We start from the raw sequence: 18,694 nt of genomic DNA, 5'->3' as shown, positions 1-18,694 counted from the left end.
AGGAGAGAGAAGGGCATAAAAGCAGGGAAATTCAGTTTTCAGATAAATTGTACCAACTTCCCAATTTTCAGAGATTTCAACACTAATTTGTGTGCTATTTTCAGTTTACTTCACTCCCACAAGGCCCACTTTTTGGTGATGAATCATGTACGTAGTTGTACTTCCAAGCTCCATCCAAAGGAGACCGGATGATTTTGCCAGCTGTAAACAAAGAAAAAGGGGGCGTGGACTGGTAGATAAAAAGGGTCATGATGTGAAGATGACAATTACAAGAAACATTTACTGTGAATCTTGTGTGCTTGGCACAATGGGAAGCATCTTACGTACATCCCACTTTTTAGTCCCTTGAAGGCAAGATCATATTTATTTTATTTGCCACTTTATCCCCAGTGACTAAGTACTACCTATGTTTATATTTAAAATTGTATATAGAATTTGTAGAATGTATTATTTTTAAACCTTATGTAAGACCAGAAGGCCAGCTGTTTTACACTTGTGTAAACTGAGGCTCAAACTGGTTAACTTGTAAATAAATATAATCAAATATCAAGATTCAATTAAGCTTCTGCCTGAGTGCAATAAATATACCAGAAACCTAGACCAGCATAGCTGCTACAAATGAATGAACAGAAATTTTAATATGTCTTTCTGAATATTTTTACTGTTATTTCTACTTCTGGCATAGCATATTTTATTAGTTAGCTATTGCTGTGTAACAAATCACACCAAAGCTTAATGGATGAACGTTACAAACATTTACTATCTCATAGTTTCTGTGGGTCAGGAGACCAGCACAGCTTAGCTGGGTGGCATTGCCTCAAGATCTCTTGCAAGGATGCAGTCAAGGTATGGGCCAGGGCTGCAGTCATCTCAAGGGTCAATTGGTGAAAGACCTACTTCCAAGCTGACTCACATTGTTGTTGAAAGGCCTCAGTTGCCTTATTGGACATAAGGCCTCAATTCTTTATTGGCTGTTACCAGAGGCTCCTCTCCATTACTTGCCATGGAGGCTTTTCCATAGACCAACTGGCTTCCATCAGGGTGAGCAAGTGAGAGAGCAAGAAAAGGCAAGAAAGATGGGAAGCCAGCACCTTTCTGTAACCTAATTACCAACGTGACAACTTATCACCCTTTCTATATTCTATTAGTTAGAAGCAAGTCATTAGTTCCAGCCCACTTTCAAGATGACAGGATCATACAAGGGCATGAATACTAGGAAAGAATGGCCCATCTCAGAGGCTGACTACCACACATACATATTTGCAAATGCATAAAGATGGGACAAACAATAAGGGTGATGACTAGCATAATTAAGATAGAATATTAAGACATATGAACAGATCCCACAACATGGATTTAACAGGGACATGTTTAACTTCTGCCATAATGTACCTATTTCTTCGTGCAGTGCCTTCCATTGTGTCTAGATAGAGCTATGCAGTATCTGGCCAGGAGGGGAGAGGGTAATAACAGATCTAGATAGTGAGGAAATAAAAGCCAAGATTGGAACAAGGTGATTGGAGAGGAGAGTTGGAGCAGAGAAGGACAGATTTGAGAAATTGTACAGAGAAACAAGACAAAGCTAGTACATAATTCAAAGGTAACAGTGTACATGTCAAACAGAAGAAAGAATCTAGTGACATTACTAGGGAACATTTCATTTGACTTAGTATCAGAGATTCAAACTTTAATCTCAGAAGAAGCTGAGTGGTGATGAAAATCATAACCAGTATTAGAGCGAGTGTGCAAAATCAAGAAGTAAAGGTCTGGATAATGCAAGAAATGCTAGCTAAGTGTTTCAACAAGATTATGGCCACTCTTGTACTTGTAGGAAAGCCTCTACATCTACTGGGAGTGCATGGGTCTATAAATTACAGACAGTAATGAAATAGCCTTTGTTCATGAGGTAGACTTATAGATCCACTTGATTATTTCTTGTCCAATAGATAGAAACGTAAGCAGCTCTAAAAAGAATTCTGAGCTCAAGATTTTGAAAGGTCCCTGTTTGGGATGGGGGGGGCCCTAGAACATCCTCTAATGACTTAATTATAGGTCATGAAGTTCTTTACTAAAGTTACTGAATCAATATGAAACAATGACCAGTGGCTATGGTTTGTCCTCCATAATTTTTGAGTGTTACCAAAGCAACAAATATGTTACAGCTTCAGTTTGTGTTAGTTCCTACTTCTACACTAGTAAGACTTGGAACTTCAGACTCAAACAGGCTCCTTTCTAATTGATGATGCTTCATGGATGTGCTGAACTATCAAGGTACACTCAGAGTCTTGTAAATGCCAGTCAGACTTTCTTCTGGCCAAATTCAGGCCTGAATGATGGTTTACATCATTCTCTCCTTTATATTCTCTTCTCTTAACCTGATATCTAATTGGGGGCTGTTTGAATAAAATTGCTTAGAAATGTCTGATAGAAACCATTTATAGGAAAGAATCCATTACATACAGAAACATCATCAAGTAGTATTTTCCTGATGTAGGGGGATACTAGAGTTGCCCCCACAGAGTCTCCCCAAATCAATACTTTCTGGCTCCAGTTACTCTGATTAACACCTAATTCTCTGCCTAACTTCAACTGTTAAAATGGAAGCATCATATCTATTTGTAATGGAGAGGGTGTGATTATACTGATTCTTGTACTGGAATTGGTCACAATTCTATCCCGGTCCTAATATTTTATTCTCTTTTTAGATTATTTCCAAATGTTCTCATTCTTATTTTTCTATTTTATATTAACACTTATTAGACTGGGTCTTTCTCTAGAACAGAGGCCTTGTCTATTTTTCTCTTTTTTATCCTCAGTAATAAAATTTGTGTAAGGAACACACTCAAGAAATCATGTTGGTTGACTGCACCGCCACAATTGGATGACCCCTATGCATGCAGATATGCTAGTTGGACTTTGGTCAACTAGTCAAGTATACAATAATAAATCTTTCTCCATGCTCAGTGGTGAAGCTTCTACTCAAGTGGTCCTGAAAGGATTCTGAGCTCAGGTTTTTGAAAGGTCTCTCGAGACCAAAACTAGAATGCCCACTAATAACTTGGTTAATGACTCATGAAACTCTTTAATAAAATTACTGAACTAATATGAAATGATGGGCAGAAAGAGAGTGACTTAGTATGTTGAATGTGATACTGCTCATTTTGTCCCTGAAATACTTGGTGACAAATTATTTCCTTCTTACTTCCCATTCTTTCACTTCCCATCCTTCTCCCAGCTGGATATAGCTGTGCCAGAAGCATAATAAGGGCTTAAGATGCAATGAATGAAGAAGAGATGGTCTCTGCCTAAAAGTGACTCTTGTGGGGAACAGCTGACATACAGAAATGGCAGACAATCCTCATACAGTGTGCTAAGTACTATAATAGTGCAGGCATAATTAGGATGTTATAAAATTGTAGAGAATGGCCAAATTTGGAGTGTCTTGGGATTAAGGAAGGCTTCACAATGGCAGACAATTCTAAACTGGTTGTTGAAGATTGAGGAGGTATTCAGCAGGGGCAAAGAAAGAAGTACATTTTAGTAGGAGAGAATAAATTGATCATGGACATGGTATGACATGGTGTGTCTCTGTCATATTTGAAGACATAGAAGTAATTCAGTCTAATTGGAACATTTGAATATATGTAGGAATAAGTGGGGAGACAGAGACAGATAGGAATTATAGTCAGGAGTCAGATGTTTGTGTTTATATCTTCATAAAGAGATTTTATAGTCCTCTCTATATTAAAAGAAGTCATTGGAATATTTACAGTAGGGCATGGACCTTTTAGGTGGTTACTCAGAGGCAATGGAGTTGGTTGGCTAGTCATTTCTACTGCCTCTATTTAACCTTGGATTCGGTTCTTATGGCTGTCGGCAGTCCTATTTGCATCTTTAGCACAATGTTTTGTTCATTTTACTGACTCACCCTGTGCTCTAAAATTTCACCTCTGAAGTCTCCCAGGAGGATTCAGTGCAGATCTTCCTCACCTCTGTTTTAGGATCTCGATCAACACTAGAATAGGTGACCTTGATTTTTATATGCATACTTAACTCTGATTTCATTACTCCTGGAATATCATCATTCTGTGGCCTAGTGTGCACTCTGCATACAAAAGTACAGTGAGAATTTAAAAGTTTATTTCCAACTTTGATCACCCCTTCAGGACATAAGCTATTAAGAGCAATCCAGGATTTCTGATAAATAACATTAAACTGGTGTCTACATTTTTGGATGTAATTCGTAAAGTAGAAGGAAGCTTCTATTTATATAATCCTATATCAGAAATTCTGTTAATATACAATGTGTGAATCACAAAGGCAATGCTGTGTTTTGTCCTAATTAGGGAGAGGTAGATTCAGCATCATATTTGAAGTACTTTGAGACTGTTTCTATCTCAGTATTACTTTGAGGGTATTTCATTGGAATGTTGTATGTTGGAAGAATTCATAATTAAACTAACATCTTAGGTTCTGTCAGGATGGATATTGTTCTATAAACTTTTATTTTTCTGTCTTATCACTTTAAAAACCAGAGAGGATAAAACTAAAACAGGAAAGAAAGCACCAATGTGGAGAGCAAAAGTATGTTGGTTAAAGAGTTTTAGCAGTTGACCAAGCCCTAAATAAATAAGTATTGAATGCACTTAGGAACAGAGCATGGAAGAAAATTTCCTTAAGGGTCAGACCCAGAAAAACACTGACTTGTGGTAAGAGAAATGGATGTCTTGTCAGTTACAATAAATAAATATCAAATGGAATGTGTTCAAATTCTAGGTTTTATCAGCTTGAGGAGTAAAATAAGGTCATTGGAATATTAATGCTAAACTGCTCTTTGAGCCCCTTTTTGAAAAGTAAGGATTCCACACCACTTCCTCTACCATTTTTCCTCCTTGGAAAATTGACGGTATTTTCTCTTCCAATCTCTTCTTTCTGCCTCTTCTGACAATGCCACATGCACAACACTGTTGTTCCTTCAAAAACTGCACCTCCTAAATGTCCCAAGAGAGAGTCTGTATTCCATGCTGGAGCAAACAGAATGCCCTCTGCCAAACTTGGTGTTTCAGAGTAGTACTGGGTATGTTTTGGGCCCCAGAGCATCCCTTATGAGAATGGTCCCTTTAGAGTTTAGCTTTCTTCTCTCTTCCTTGAGAGAATCAGTGAAGAGTGGAGAAAGAGAACATATCAATTCCTGCATTTTCGTCTTCCCCAGCTCTTCCTCGGGGTGACCTTGAACAAATAAAACAAAGCAACACAATCCCACTTTCCCTTTTGGACTTCATCAACGGTTTTCACTGGGAGGGTCTAGTGGATAGGGACTACTCGACTCAGTTTTCCAGCTGGTGGGTCTTAGTGGAATATTAAGCATTTGATCACAGTCAACATTTCTGAGGGTCTTCCTCACTTAATACTATGGATCAAATTGGATTCTATTATGTTTGGGCCATGAGCTAGAACTTTATTTTTTCAGAGCCTTATTCTATAAGGAGAAATAAAGCCTTCAGGGTATTATGTTGATCTCTTTTTAAATTTGAATTTTGAAAAGATTCAAAAATACAAAAGGAACAGAGGCTCATGGAACTGACACTCAGCTTGTACCCCAAGGTATAACAAATATTATTTGGCAATATCTGATTCACATTATTATTTATTTCAAAAATAAGATACACCTGAGGCCTCCTTAAGACCTCTACCTAATTCCATGCCTCTCCTTCTGCTCTCAAAGGTAACCACTATAACTTAAGGCTACATACATCTTTTCAGAACATGTGTAATAAAAATGAGTATATGTTTACATTATGCACAGTATTCTTGTGCATTTTACAATTTCTCACAAATGACATATCTTTTTAGCTTTCTGTTCCCAGTAAACACTTAGACCTCAGGACTTACTCGATTTAATATACTGGCTATTTCCTGATTTACATCCTTAAGTTCATTTTGTCCCATCCATATATATAGTCTGTGAACCTGGGGTGCACAGATCACAGTGGTTCCCCCCTGAGTTAGAAGACTCAGAATAGGTCTGGGTTAGAGTCTGTTGAAAGAGCTCCCTTAAAGCAGTTATTATCCTCAGGTTTAATGTAACTCTTGTTATTATTAACTCTTGGAATATTCAACCTAACAAAAAACAACTGTAACTCTAGAGACACAAAGACATTCCTGTGCCCCCAGCGTACTCAGTCTCCTAATCAGTATCTCCTCAGAAGTCAGCATTTGGCTATGCCCTAGCTAATTTCGCAACTCATTGACTGGCTCTGGAAAGCATCATTTGACTAGATTTTGACAAAGCATTTGCCAAAATGATATGTTCCCATTTTTCATTCCATCTATAGTAGAAGGTTTCCCTTTTTTCCACCTGCTCAATAAGATGGATATTTTAAGTTTTAATTTGTTTGCTCATCCTCCAACAGGTATGAACTATCTCATTATTTACATTGTAATTTTTCCACTCATTAGTGAAGTCAAGCATCTTATGTATTTATCAATAATATGGGATTTCCTTGTCGTGAATTGCCTTTTCTAAATTTTGTCTATTTTTCTATTTTTTCCTTATTGATTTGTAAGAGTATTTATCTTACCTACATGGAGGAGTACCAGTCACTTATCAGTTATAAAAAAGGGGCAAAAATTTGTGCAGCTAAGTGCTACAGATACTATCATATACATCTGTAAAATTGTTGATGGTCATTATGGCAGCTTAGATATCAAATGGAATTAATATTATTTAGAATTTTGAGTTTAGGAAAGGAAAGGAATTTGTAATTCTGCTTAAGAAAGATACTCATGTGAAAATGACACATACAAAAATGTTTTCATGCTTAAGGAGATCAATTTCAATTATCTAGATTATTTAGAAATGTAAAACAGTTTATTCCCACCACAAGTGTATAGCTGAAATGGTCTTAATTTACTGTGGTGGGTTTTAGAAATATATTTTCATTTGATTCATATTTGCAGCAATATTCTCAACGTCTTCCGAATTCCTTTCATATAAAAGCAGTTTAAAGGCCCAATTGAAAAATTCAAGTAGTATAGAGAACCATTCATAGCAATTTACTCACAGAAGGAAATTCACCCCTTGCCATGCTTTGGTTTTGATAATTTCTGTTGAAAGAGTGGTTACTCTGTTTTCCTCTTACCCTCCTTTTTTTTTTAAAATAACATTTGACTTTTCCTAGTAGAAATACATTTTTTAAGGAATGTTTTATCTTGAATACTCTGACCCTGGAGAGTAAAGTAATTTAGCAGAGTTTCTCCCACTAGGGATTAGAATGGATGTTAAAGTATCCACAGACTTTGAAAATGAGTATAACGATGAATCAGGCCTGAAAATTCAGAAATGGAAATAGATGAATGACGTTTCTATTTTATTGTCCTTGTAAATAAAAAGAATTGTGCTTTTGGCTTTCCTTTGCCATATGAATTGATTGTTACAAGATAACAGCTGAAAAAATTGAATTATAATTTTCGAGAATCAGTGAATCAGCAGCATTTTTTAAGTAGCCACTAAGTTTACTTCCCACAAACTTCCAGTGTGTATGTAGTTGTCCTTATTTAAGGAAAGAGGTGCCCACGTTTTAAAATGTTCATATGTATCCTCTTGCACATCAACAAAGTTCTGGGAAAATGGAACAAAATCAAATTATCTTTGAGTCCACTGGTCTCTTTTCATAGCCTTTCTGATGGAATATTCTGGGTGTTCCGTCTCCCCTCTTACACAGTCTTTTCACAAGCCTCCCTCCACAGCCATCTCCCCACCTCCAGTGTCTCAAGACCTGCATTCCAGACATAAGTGGAATGGATTGGATCATTTCATTTACATTTTACTATGAAACAACATAGATTAAAGTCTGCTATTCAACCAGCTATGACTTGAGCATTTAATGTTAGGTCCATATTTATTGAGGCTTTCTAAAGGCCAGATGTAATCCAGTGCATTTGTATGCGTTATCGCATTGAACCCCAAGGTAAGAGCTTACTATCATATTTTATATACAAAGAAACAGATTTAGAAGAGTTAAGAAAATGTGGCCAAGGTTTCACAGCTAGGAACTAGCAGAATTGGAACTCAACTCAGGATAACATGAAACCTGGACTCACATACACTATTCCACACTACCTTAAGCAGGTTTCAAAAACTTGCTCTGTTGCATACCATCGCCATTCAAGGAGTAACGGTTTGCTTTCCTTGCTGAAGGTAAGTGGCACAAAGATCACTAAATTGGATCCACTCCAAAATGGACAGGCAGGCACCCAGCTTCATTGAAATGTTGGGATACCCAGAGCCTGCCATCTTCCCTAAGGGCTGAAACAAGGGAGCATGAAAGAAAGATTGTCTAATCCACTGCTTTTCACTTTGTTTAACACAGTGATGCCACGCTTTGCTGAACAAGTGGAGGTTGCCATTGAAGCCCTGAGTGCCAACGTCCCTCAACCATTTGAAGAGAATGAGTTCATCGATGCTTCTCGCCTGGTATACGACGGTGTTCGGGACATCAGAAAGGCTGTGCTGATGATCAGGGTATGTGAGGTCTCTGTAGCTCGGAGCTGAATGGAACTTCTAGCAGGGGCCCCAAATAATTTACTCTTTGTTTTTTTTAATTATTTAGTTTAACTTGGTAAGCTGTTTAGCTCCTCATCTAGTCAGACAATGGGGACTTTTTACTTATAAAGGGATGAGTGATCCCAACAAGCCTAGATCAGCACTGAATATCCTGAAGGGTGATGTCCTGCCTACTTCTTACACACATTGTTGCCTAAATTTGATACCAACCTAGGGTTGCCCCTTCCATTCCCTATTGCTAACACTATTTCCCATTAGAATCAGAAAGCCATGCAATGGAAAGAAATGAAGATCACCCAGCTTAGTAGTATTAGTGATAATGATAATAATAATGATATTGATAATGACAATAAAGTGATACAGAGCTACTTCTTCTTGTAACAAATAATTAAGACATTATAAACAAGGCTAAATAATCTTTCAGCAAACCTCCCTTATCACCTACCCTACTATCTTCCCATCCTCAGTCTTTTGATGTCAGGTAGGTGTGAGCCTTCCAAACCATTGTCTAAGTAATTGTATATAGACACACACTAGAAAACATAATACAGCAGATTTAAAAACTCATATAAGTGTTATTTGCAACTTGCTTTGTTCACCCAATTCTAGCTCTATGAAGACACATAGCTTACCTCATCCCATTTAACCGCTGCACAATATTTCATCATGAGTTGAGACTATTTTTTCTCCTTGCCTTATCAACAATTTGGCACAGTAGGTTTCAAACACTTTTCTTAGCCACAGAACTCTTTCTTAGTAAACTTAAATACATGTTCAAAAGCATAATTGATGACACAGATATATTTGTGGGTATTAGGATTGAGGCAGAGAAGATGCGTCTGTGGTGCTAATCTTAAAAGCCTGCTGTCCAATGGAAATATAATGTGAGGCACATTTGTAATTTTTCATTTCTTAGTAGATGTGTCAATAAAGCAAAAAGAAACAGATGAACTAATTTTAATAACATATTTTATTTACTCGAAGGTATCCAAAACTAGCTTTTCAACATGTGGCACTGGCCACATTTTAAGTGTTTGATGGCTCCATGTAGATTGTGGCCACCATTTTGGATGAGGCAGCCCTAGACTGTGTCTCCATCTTCAGCCTCCATAGCTGTCTCTGAGGCTGCTCAGTGAAACCATGAGTTAACTGCTGAGTGCATCTTGAAAGACTTTCTCTCAGGGTGATCACTGAGCATCTAAACCAACATCCCCTTAAACACAGTAACAATCAATTTATTTTCTGTGTGTCGTCCCTCAATACTTGAAGAAGTATCTGTGATTTATTGTTCTCTCTCTATAATACACACCTACACATTGTATAAGTTGTATCAGACAATACTAGTTATACATAACAATGTGGAGTTCAACTTTGGACTTTGGAGACTGTCAAATATATTTCCTGTTCTTCTAACTTCCCTCATTTTAGATCTGTCAAACTCTTACCATCTTTCAAGACCTGGCTCAAATCTTCTTTCCCTAAATTTTCTCCCTCAAAAATACTGACTCTATTCTTTAGCTACCTATAACTCTTTCTGCTTGTGATCATAATCGTTACACTATTTCTTTTAATGTCTATTACCTTCTTTAGACTGAACGCTTGGAAAGCAAAGACTGTATTTTTTATTTTCCCTTCACTGTGTTGCATTGTCTGGCACAGTGCTTAATACTGTGTGTGTTGGGGGAAAGAAAAAGAGATAACTATGCAGATGGGAAACTGACAGAGAGAAAAGGTATGAGAACTGGAGGAGAAGTAAAGGAAGGATAGTCAGTGTTTTAAGCCTGTAACAAATTATATCATTTTTCCCATTATATACTAACTTGTGAAATAAAGTAATAGACCATGAGAGTTATGTTTTCAAAGCATTTGGCGCTAAATTCCACTATAATTCTCAAGACATATTCCCTCTTTTGCCATTTTTCTGCTTTGTTAGCCGTCACATTTTTGTGACAACCATTCAGCTAGGAGGCTGAGGAAGTTTATAGCCATCATTCATTTATTCATTCATGAGCTGTAATAAACCATAATTTTAGATAAAAATGCCATATCTTTGTTACATGAAGTGTCATTCCTCCATCTTGACATTTTAAGTGATTTGATCAGATGGATTTCACACCACTTAAAACTTAGGAAGGGAGAAATGTACAGTATGTACAAATTGTTATTTTAAAAATCATTCACCATTCAGCACCGGAATGGCTTTATTTTGTGCTTAAATTCTTGGTTTGCTTTCTGTGTATGATGGTTAGGTCTGCTTAAAAAGAAAATCATTACACTAAGTCAGGAAGAAAGACAGTAAGACAAGTAGAGCTCTTTCTCAGCAAACCTGGCCATGCCTCCTTCCTCTCAAAGTATTGATTATGCTTTGGAAAAATAAGAATTTTTTTCCCCAAAATAAATGCAGAAAGGACCTTGAAAGGTCAAATTCTCCATCACCTTGCCTCTCAGCAATCAATACATATTTAATGGTGACGTTAGTATGTAGGCACTCCAGGCCAGCTCCAGGCAACCCTCTGAAGCATACAAAGCTTGTCCTTCCTGTATTCCAACCGCACCTTTCAGGTTCCTACTTCTCTTTGGGAGCAGGTCAACTCTCCCTCTGTTCCATAAAACAGTTTTTTGTTTGCTTCTTGCCAAGGCTTGTCTTTGGTGATCTATCAGCTACATAGGAGTTTTCTGATTACCCTAATATGGTAGTTTAAAAAATGGATAGATAAATCTGGCACACCAACATATATTTGATTCTCATTATTTGCAGTAGTTATATTCAGTGAATCCTGAATTAAAGAATACTGAAACACTGCTTCTAGGGGGAATTCAGGGTTAGGTTCCTGTGAGCCTCTGGTCACAATTTCATCAACTGCTCAATATATTAGATTGTTTTATGTTTTTGTTTAAAGACACTTTATTTAATATATATTGTTGATACATGAACATTGAACTCATGGCCAACCACACTATAACTCACACCTGAAGGAAGCTTATCTAACCAATACATTTTCTCTGGAAGGTGCATCACAACCTTCTTGCACTTAGGAATGCTAAACAGCATCTCAGCACATACACTTGAAAACCATTTTAAGCAGGGAAATAACAAAAAGCACAAAAATGCAAAAATGTGGCACTAAATAGACTGCAAAAAGGATACTTGTTTACAGTACAAGAGCTGAAATAAGAAAGCAGAACATTGTGCTGTATGACCTCAGCTGGAAATTTGCACGTTGGGTGACTCAAAGTTTTTGCCACATTGCACACACACGCTTGTGAATAACTACAAAAGTATTGATTTAGGGATTATGAGAAACTTTGGTGAGTAGGCAAATTCACAAACAAAGAATCTGCAAATAAGGAGGAACAAATGTATATTTAAGACACAAGGAGTTAAACATTTAATATTGGAAATTAAAGTAGCATAGAAGGTGGTAATATCTTGGTGTCAGAATATCTGTATTCAACAAAACAGTAGTTGCTTCTCATAGAATGACCATGACAAAAAATGATATCTGTACATTGAACTTTTGTAATTGGAACCCATTAATTTGGTTGCATATGAAACTTTTGAAAGCAAGGAAGAGAAACAATAGGGCTTAGGACAGGGTTCAGATAAGATTCTATAGCTTAACTTCACACCTCCCAAAATGGCCATGAAGATGCTCTGGAGCATTGCAAGATATTTTAAAATGTCAAGGGAAACACATAAACATCTCTCAGATACTGTGTGACATAGTAGGTGAAGGTGGCTCACAGTTTAAATATTAGGTTGGTACATTCCTTTTGATCATATATTGATCCTATCATGTATTTGTGATGCAGGGTTTCTGGTGGTTGCTGTGATAAAAAACAAGCTCAATGGATGTTCAACTGTATTCCAAGGTTTGAGAAGTAATGCAGTATGCAACAGGCACTAAATTGTTAGGGCCAATCAACTTAATCCATTTTTATGATCTAACTGCTTAAGAAGCAGAACCATTAGTTTTCTTTTGTTTCTTAGCCTAGAGACACCATGAAAAAATTACTGAGACAATGTTTGAAGCAATAAAGTTTGGGAACCTATGGCTTAACTATTTTGGGGTGGTTGGCATGCTAATTTCCTTCTCTATGCCTCAGTTTCCTTATCTGTAAATGGGACAAATATTACTGCAGCTATAAAGTACTAGTATAGACCTGGCCTTAGTATGTTCCCAAGAAATATTTCCCTTCCTCAAACTTCTGGATGAAATTTATCTTCATACAATCAATTAATGAGATAGAATTTGTTAAATTAGTCAGCAATATTATCAAAATTGCAAAGATTGGAGTCAGAATATTTGTCATAGCTAGAAAATAAAGTGTTGAAGAGACTTTAGAAACAACTTATGTGACAAAACTAATTTACCTATAATAGATTGCTGTTATCAACATGGTCCCATAACATTCCTAGTTTTGTTTTCTTAACTCAATTAAAAATAATTTAGTATGATTTTTTAAAATTTTTGGTAATTAGATCTTAGTCATTCATTCATTTAATGACTTAATTCTTTTATTGAATTCTTACTAGATGTCCTACTGTTGGAAGTGCCCTGAACACAGAGGTGAACAAAATAACAAAGGTTCCAGTCTTCAAAGAATTTATATTCCTTTGGTGGGAGACAGAGAACAAACAAGTAGATATAACATACTAGTTAATGTGAAAACCAAGGCAGTATAAAGGGGAGAGAGCACAGGATGGGTGTGGGTTTTATGAAGGGTGGCCACTGGGTGACATTTGGAAAGATACTTGGAGAAGGAGGAGGAAACAAGCCATAAGAGTATTAGGGGGCTTCCCTGGTGGCACAGTGGTTGAGAGTCCACCTGCCGATGCAGGGGACACGGGTTCGTGCCCCGGTCCGGGAAGATCGCACGTGCCGCGGAGCGGCTGGGCCCATAAGCCTTGGCCGCTGAGCCTGCGCGTCCGGAGCCTGTGCTCCACAATGGGAGAGGCCACAACAGTGAGAGGCCCTTGTACCGCAAAAAAAAAAAAAAAAAAAAAAAAAAAAAAAGAGTATTAGGGGAAGTGTGTTCCAGGCAGAGAGAATGGCACATGTGGCCTAAGAACCCTATTGAATCAGAGATGGGAGCCATTGAAGTTTTCTGAGCAGGACAATAACATGATCTGAGTTAGAGCTTAAGTGGAACATCCTGGTTATACTGGTGAGAATAGGAAGTGTGGTGTAAGGGCAGAAAAAAGGAGCTAAGTTAGGAAGCCTCCTGAATAATACAGAATAGAGATGCCAGTGGCCAATCAGTCCTGATGAGGGAGATTTTGTTCTATTTTGGCTTTAGGAAATCTTTAATTCTGCTCTCTAACTTCCAATCCATTCCAGTGATTGGAGATCTGTTGGGAAATCCTTCTTCATGCATCCCCCAAACTCTCCTGTTGCAGTTGCCAAATTGTGTCATCTTTTTGCTCCCAATGAAACACATTTACTTTTGAGCTGTTCATTTAAATTGTCCTTACTACATTTTTCACATGTCCTGGTGAAATGGCTGTAAATTATTCGGCTTTTTCTCATTTTGCTTCTTTACAGAAGCTGTTGTAGAGAAGATTGAGCATTTGATTGGGAAACTGAGGCAGGTAGATTGATCTTGTATTGCAGCTGACATGTGGTGTGACCCTGGAAAAGTCACATGATATACTTGGGCTTCTGTAATATGCACACATTAATCGGATAGAATTATCTTAAAAGGGAGATATTTTACAGGCCAAATACTTTATTAGTAGAACCATGGAACCAAGGGTAGGTCAAAGTGGTTCTTTATTTTTATAAAAAAGCCTTCCCTGAGAGCACATAAGGACAGAATTGAGAGGTTTGACCTTCACTCTCCAGCCTCCAGTCCAGTGAATTGCATATTTTTTTCTATTCCTTTTACCCTATGACACTATCTAATGATACAGGTCTAATTATCTCCGGCCCATTTGCAGGCCATCAATATTTTTCCATGTCTCCTTTAATTTGTGGAGGTCCTTGACCAGTCAGAAATTAACACTCAAAATGAATAAGTTAAAAAAAAAATAACAGCATGGATAGGAGACACAATTACATGAAATTAGGAAACTTCACATGCACAGAACTATGTATATGGGTGGCTTGGATGGGTTTGCTGCACGGTTTAGGCACAAGAAAATATTTTAATCTCATCCATTTGTATGGTGGTATTGGTGATGGTTAAAAGCACTGGAACCCTCGACTTGCTAGGTGTGGTACCTTGGAAAATTTACCTAACAACTCTGAACCTGTTTGTACATCTATAAAATGGGGATTAAATTTATTTCATTAGGTCATTGTAAGTATTAAATCCTTTAGCTGAATGCCTGACCCATAGTGGTTAGTAAAAAATGATTGCTATGATGATGATGATGATTGTAGCTATTGTTTACTAGGTGTATATTTTATTATTAGGCATAATAATGATCACTATCACTTATTATTTTAGTTTACTTTTATTGTTTACCAGGCATTTTCATATATATTTGATCCTAGAATCCTGTGAGGCAGGCAGGGCAAGTAGCAGTTATTATCTCCATTTTATGAGTGAGGAGGTAGAAAAGCTTTAAGTAGCTTGTGAAAGACACACAGCCTATCAGTGGCAGAGTTAGGCCTCAAATGTTCAGGTCCCCTGGGTCCATCTCCAGGTTATTTTTTTTTTCATTTTTATTTTATTGTTTTTAAAATTTTTATGGGAGTATAGTTGATTTACAATGTTCTGTTAGTTTCAGGTATACAGCAAAGTGAATCAGTTATATATAAAAAAATGAAATAATGCCATTTTTTCATTTTTAAATTGTATTTTGGCTCCTGAGCTGTAGCCGCTTGAATACAAGCTCATCATTATGAGCCTTATGCTGCCAGGTTGCATTTGCCATTGACTCATCTACTGAATGTGCAAATCACTGCAATGTTTGGACACAGTACTACAGGTACTGTCATTTTCTCCTTTTTTCTGTTGAGTGAGGTTTTCCATTTTATTTTTCTCTGTCCTTTTCAAAAACTAATGATGAAAAGTGTCTACAATCTTGTCATCTCATCTGTCAGCAGAATTTACCAACTTGCTGTAACTGTTCCTCGACACACTCCAGAAGAGTGAGAAATGAACAGAGATTCTTGTCTCTGTCCACAATGAAAACACTACCAGTTATGTGAACCAGGGTTTGCCCACCCCACCCATGCCTGAGTTAATAAAACATGGGAACAAAACCTCTTTCTTTTAATATTCCTATGAAAGAATATTGAACATCTGTAGATGACTGAGTAAATATTAATAAGGTTGATGTGAGAGAGAAGGAAAACAAGAGGGATATGCTAAAGCTCGGAAAATTACTAAGCATAATGTGATATTGGCACCAAGGACCCCATTTTATGCCTGTCTGACCAATCTCAAGACTTCATCAATAACCACACCTGGTTAATTACACTGAGGTAGCCAAAGAAACCAGCAAAATTAATTAAAATATGCCCTTTTAGATGGGGAATGGGCAACTGCATCATCAGTGTTGCCTGTGATCTGTTCCTTCCTTTTGAAAGACAGAGCCCTGGGAGGTGGTACTCCTATGTACCAGGAGGCAGGTTGTGGGTGACCATCAGCTTTCTGGCTAAAGACAGTTGAGCAGAGAATGTCACACTAATGCACTGTTTTCCCTTCCTGCACTGTCCTTGCCACCTCCTGTATTTATCCTCTTAGAATTAACACGGCATGGTAGTTTCGAGTACATGAGTCAAACTGCCTGCCCTAGAAGACTCTGAACAAGGTATATCCACTCACGTCTCAGTTTCCTTATGTGTAAAATGGAGAAGATCGTGTCTACATCATAGGACTGTCAAGAAAACTGTGTGAGTTAATGTATGTAAAGCAATTAGAAAAGTGATAGGCATATGGAAGGCACTTAAAGCATGTTATCCATTACTACTGTATAGGCACAGAGGCCGCAGCTCCCAGTTAGCCAAGCCACAACCAATCCACTTACAATCATTCTGTACCCAGACAACAATTCTGTTTTTCACTTTCAATAGAGTATTCAATAAATGACATGAGGTAGTCCACACTTTATTATAAAAGAGGCTTTGTGTTAGATGATTTTGCACAACTGTAGGCTAATGTAAGTGTTCTGAGCATGTTTAATGTACGTTAGGCTAAGCTATGATGTTCTGTAGGTTAATGTATTGAATGCATTTCTGACATGATATTTTCAACTTACAGTGGGTTTATTGGGACTTAACCCCATTGTAAGTCTAGGGAGATCTGTATGCTGATTTTTCTCTTTTCCTCTGTATTTTTAGACCCCAGAAGAACTAGAGGACGATTCAGACTTTGAGCAAGAAGATTATGATGTACGTAGCCGGACAAGTGTTCAGACAGAGGATGACCAGCTCATTGCAGGGCAGAGTGCACGGGTGAGTGGACATCCAGGACTTTGGTTTGGTGCACAGGGGCTGTGTTCACCAAATTGGTTTGAGGGAATTTCTGATTTCCAGGGACCTGGAATCCCAGAGATTCATGGCTCAGAAATCTGTGCCTCATCTGGGGTTGTTTCTAGCAATTCACATTTTACACATTGGAAGTGACCACCACTGATTCTGATTCCTTCTAATTCCATTCTCTCTCCATAACTCAAAACATAGCAGCCACATTACAGCAAAACTTATGTGTATGGTGGATTTGTTGGGGGTTGGGGATCATGATTAGATGATTCAGTGACCAGGGGATACAGGAATGCTCAGATCTTACTTTGGCACAGACACCATGGTTCTACTTGAAGTCTCCAACCTTCTGAACCACACAAAAGAAACCACAAATGGAGAATTAGAGTACTACTTTGTTACTTGTGGGCCTATTGTTGCTCCATACTCTGGCCTAGGGTCTCTGATAAACAATACCACATATTTTGAAATTCGTTCAAGGCCATCAGAGTAGAGAGAGAACGTTTTTTCCCCCAATACCTATCTATGACCAGGGCAGTAGCTCTAGATCTGTCTACCATGTGATTGAAAAAGAAATTACAGAGACATACGAGAAACATACCAGCTTAAGGTGTGGAGCAAGAAGCAACAGAAAGATCACCACTCTGGCTGACATTTGAACACCTTCGAACACTCTGTGACATTGTCCACCAACACAAGTCTTCCACAGAAGATTCTGGAATCTGACCAATCTTATTAGCTGTAGCTTCTTGAGGGTAAGATGTTGGTAATCAAGGCAGGTGGAAGGAGATAAAATTCCTAGGGATTGCGAGAGGGCGAGATTCTCCTCCCTTTAAAGGCTCAGTTTCCATAGGGCAAAAATAATCAAAGTATAGTATAACTGAGAATTAGATATTCTAATTTTCTTTGTTAAGTTTCACTTAAAAGAAAATGAATAGGAAGTATGAGAAAGAGATGGTAATTTAGCATAGGGTTAAGAAACCCTAGGAAGTTCACACTGGCTTAGGAATTGTGAAAGAAGAGTAGGAAATAGCCATCAAAGACTAAGCTTTATGTTGAGTCAAGAAAGTCTTTGTACTTAAAATCTTATTTCTCCTGATACTCTCATCCAACAACTAAATAATACAGAAGATGTATATGGACATTGATAGGGGTAATGTGAGAGTAAAAGCCAGAGCATTGAAGATGCATTGGCTTTGATTTCAGACAGACTTGGTTTTGAATTGTGAAGAGTAGAGGGGGACTATGCTGTTACATGCTGCTTAATTTCTCAGAGCTTCAGTCCTATCATCTGTAAAATGTAAATAATAGACTTGTTTGATAAGATTCTTCTGAGGTTCTAATTACTTAATATATTAAAATAATGAGCAAAATACTTGACATATATTAAGTGCTCAATAAGGGATGACTTGTCATCCTTTTGCAGAGAAATCTCTTCTAATCACAGGCTGGTGACAGTAGAAAAGTGCACAAAAGAGTATGAAGCTCCCTACTTTAAAAAATACCTTGTAGACTCTATCTACTCCCCCTAAAATGTTGAAAACAAGGAAGTTAAGCTGAGAGTCCTCTGAGCTTATGCTGGCATGACGCTAAACTAATGCATCAGGTCAAGTCAATTCATCTTCAAAATTAACTAAAACCAGCATTTTTATGTCAATGACAAAGGGCAAGCTTGAGTAATTCACCCAAACAT

The 18,694-nt window shown here is 37.6% G+C and overlaps 1 protein-coding gene across 2 annotated transcripts in view; it reads left to right on the top strand.

Moving 5' to 3' along the window:
• The window catches only part of CTNNA2 (catenin alpha 2), a 1,199,753-nt gene that overhangs the window by 1,110,190 nt on the left and 70,869 nt on the right, over positions 1–18,694 (top strand). For both annotated transcript variants that reach the window (XM_079940963.1, XM_079940964.1), the window contains 2 exons: positions 8,373–8,524; positions 16,861–16,974. In XM_079940963.1, coding sequence (XP_079797089.1) covers positions 8,373–8,524; positions 16,861–16,974 — 266 coding nt within the window. The remainder of the gene's footprint in view (positions 1–8,372; positions 8,525–16,860; positions 16,975–18,694) is intronic.

This window comes from Stenella coeruleoalba, assembly GCF_951394435.1.
Source record: "Stenella coeruleoalba genome assembly, chromosome: 13".
Taxonomy (NCBI): domain Eukaryota; kingdom Metazoa; phylum Chordata; class Mammalia; order Artiodactyla; family Delphinidae; genus Stenella; species Stenella coeruleoalba.
The sequence above is the reverse complement of the archived record's forward strand: the minus strand, read 5'-3'. Positions and strand labels throughout refer to the sequence as shown.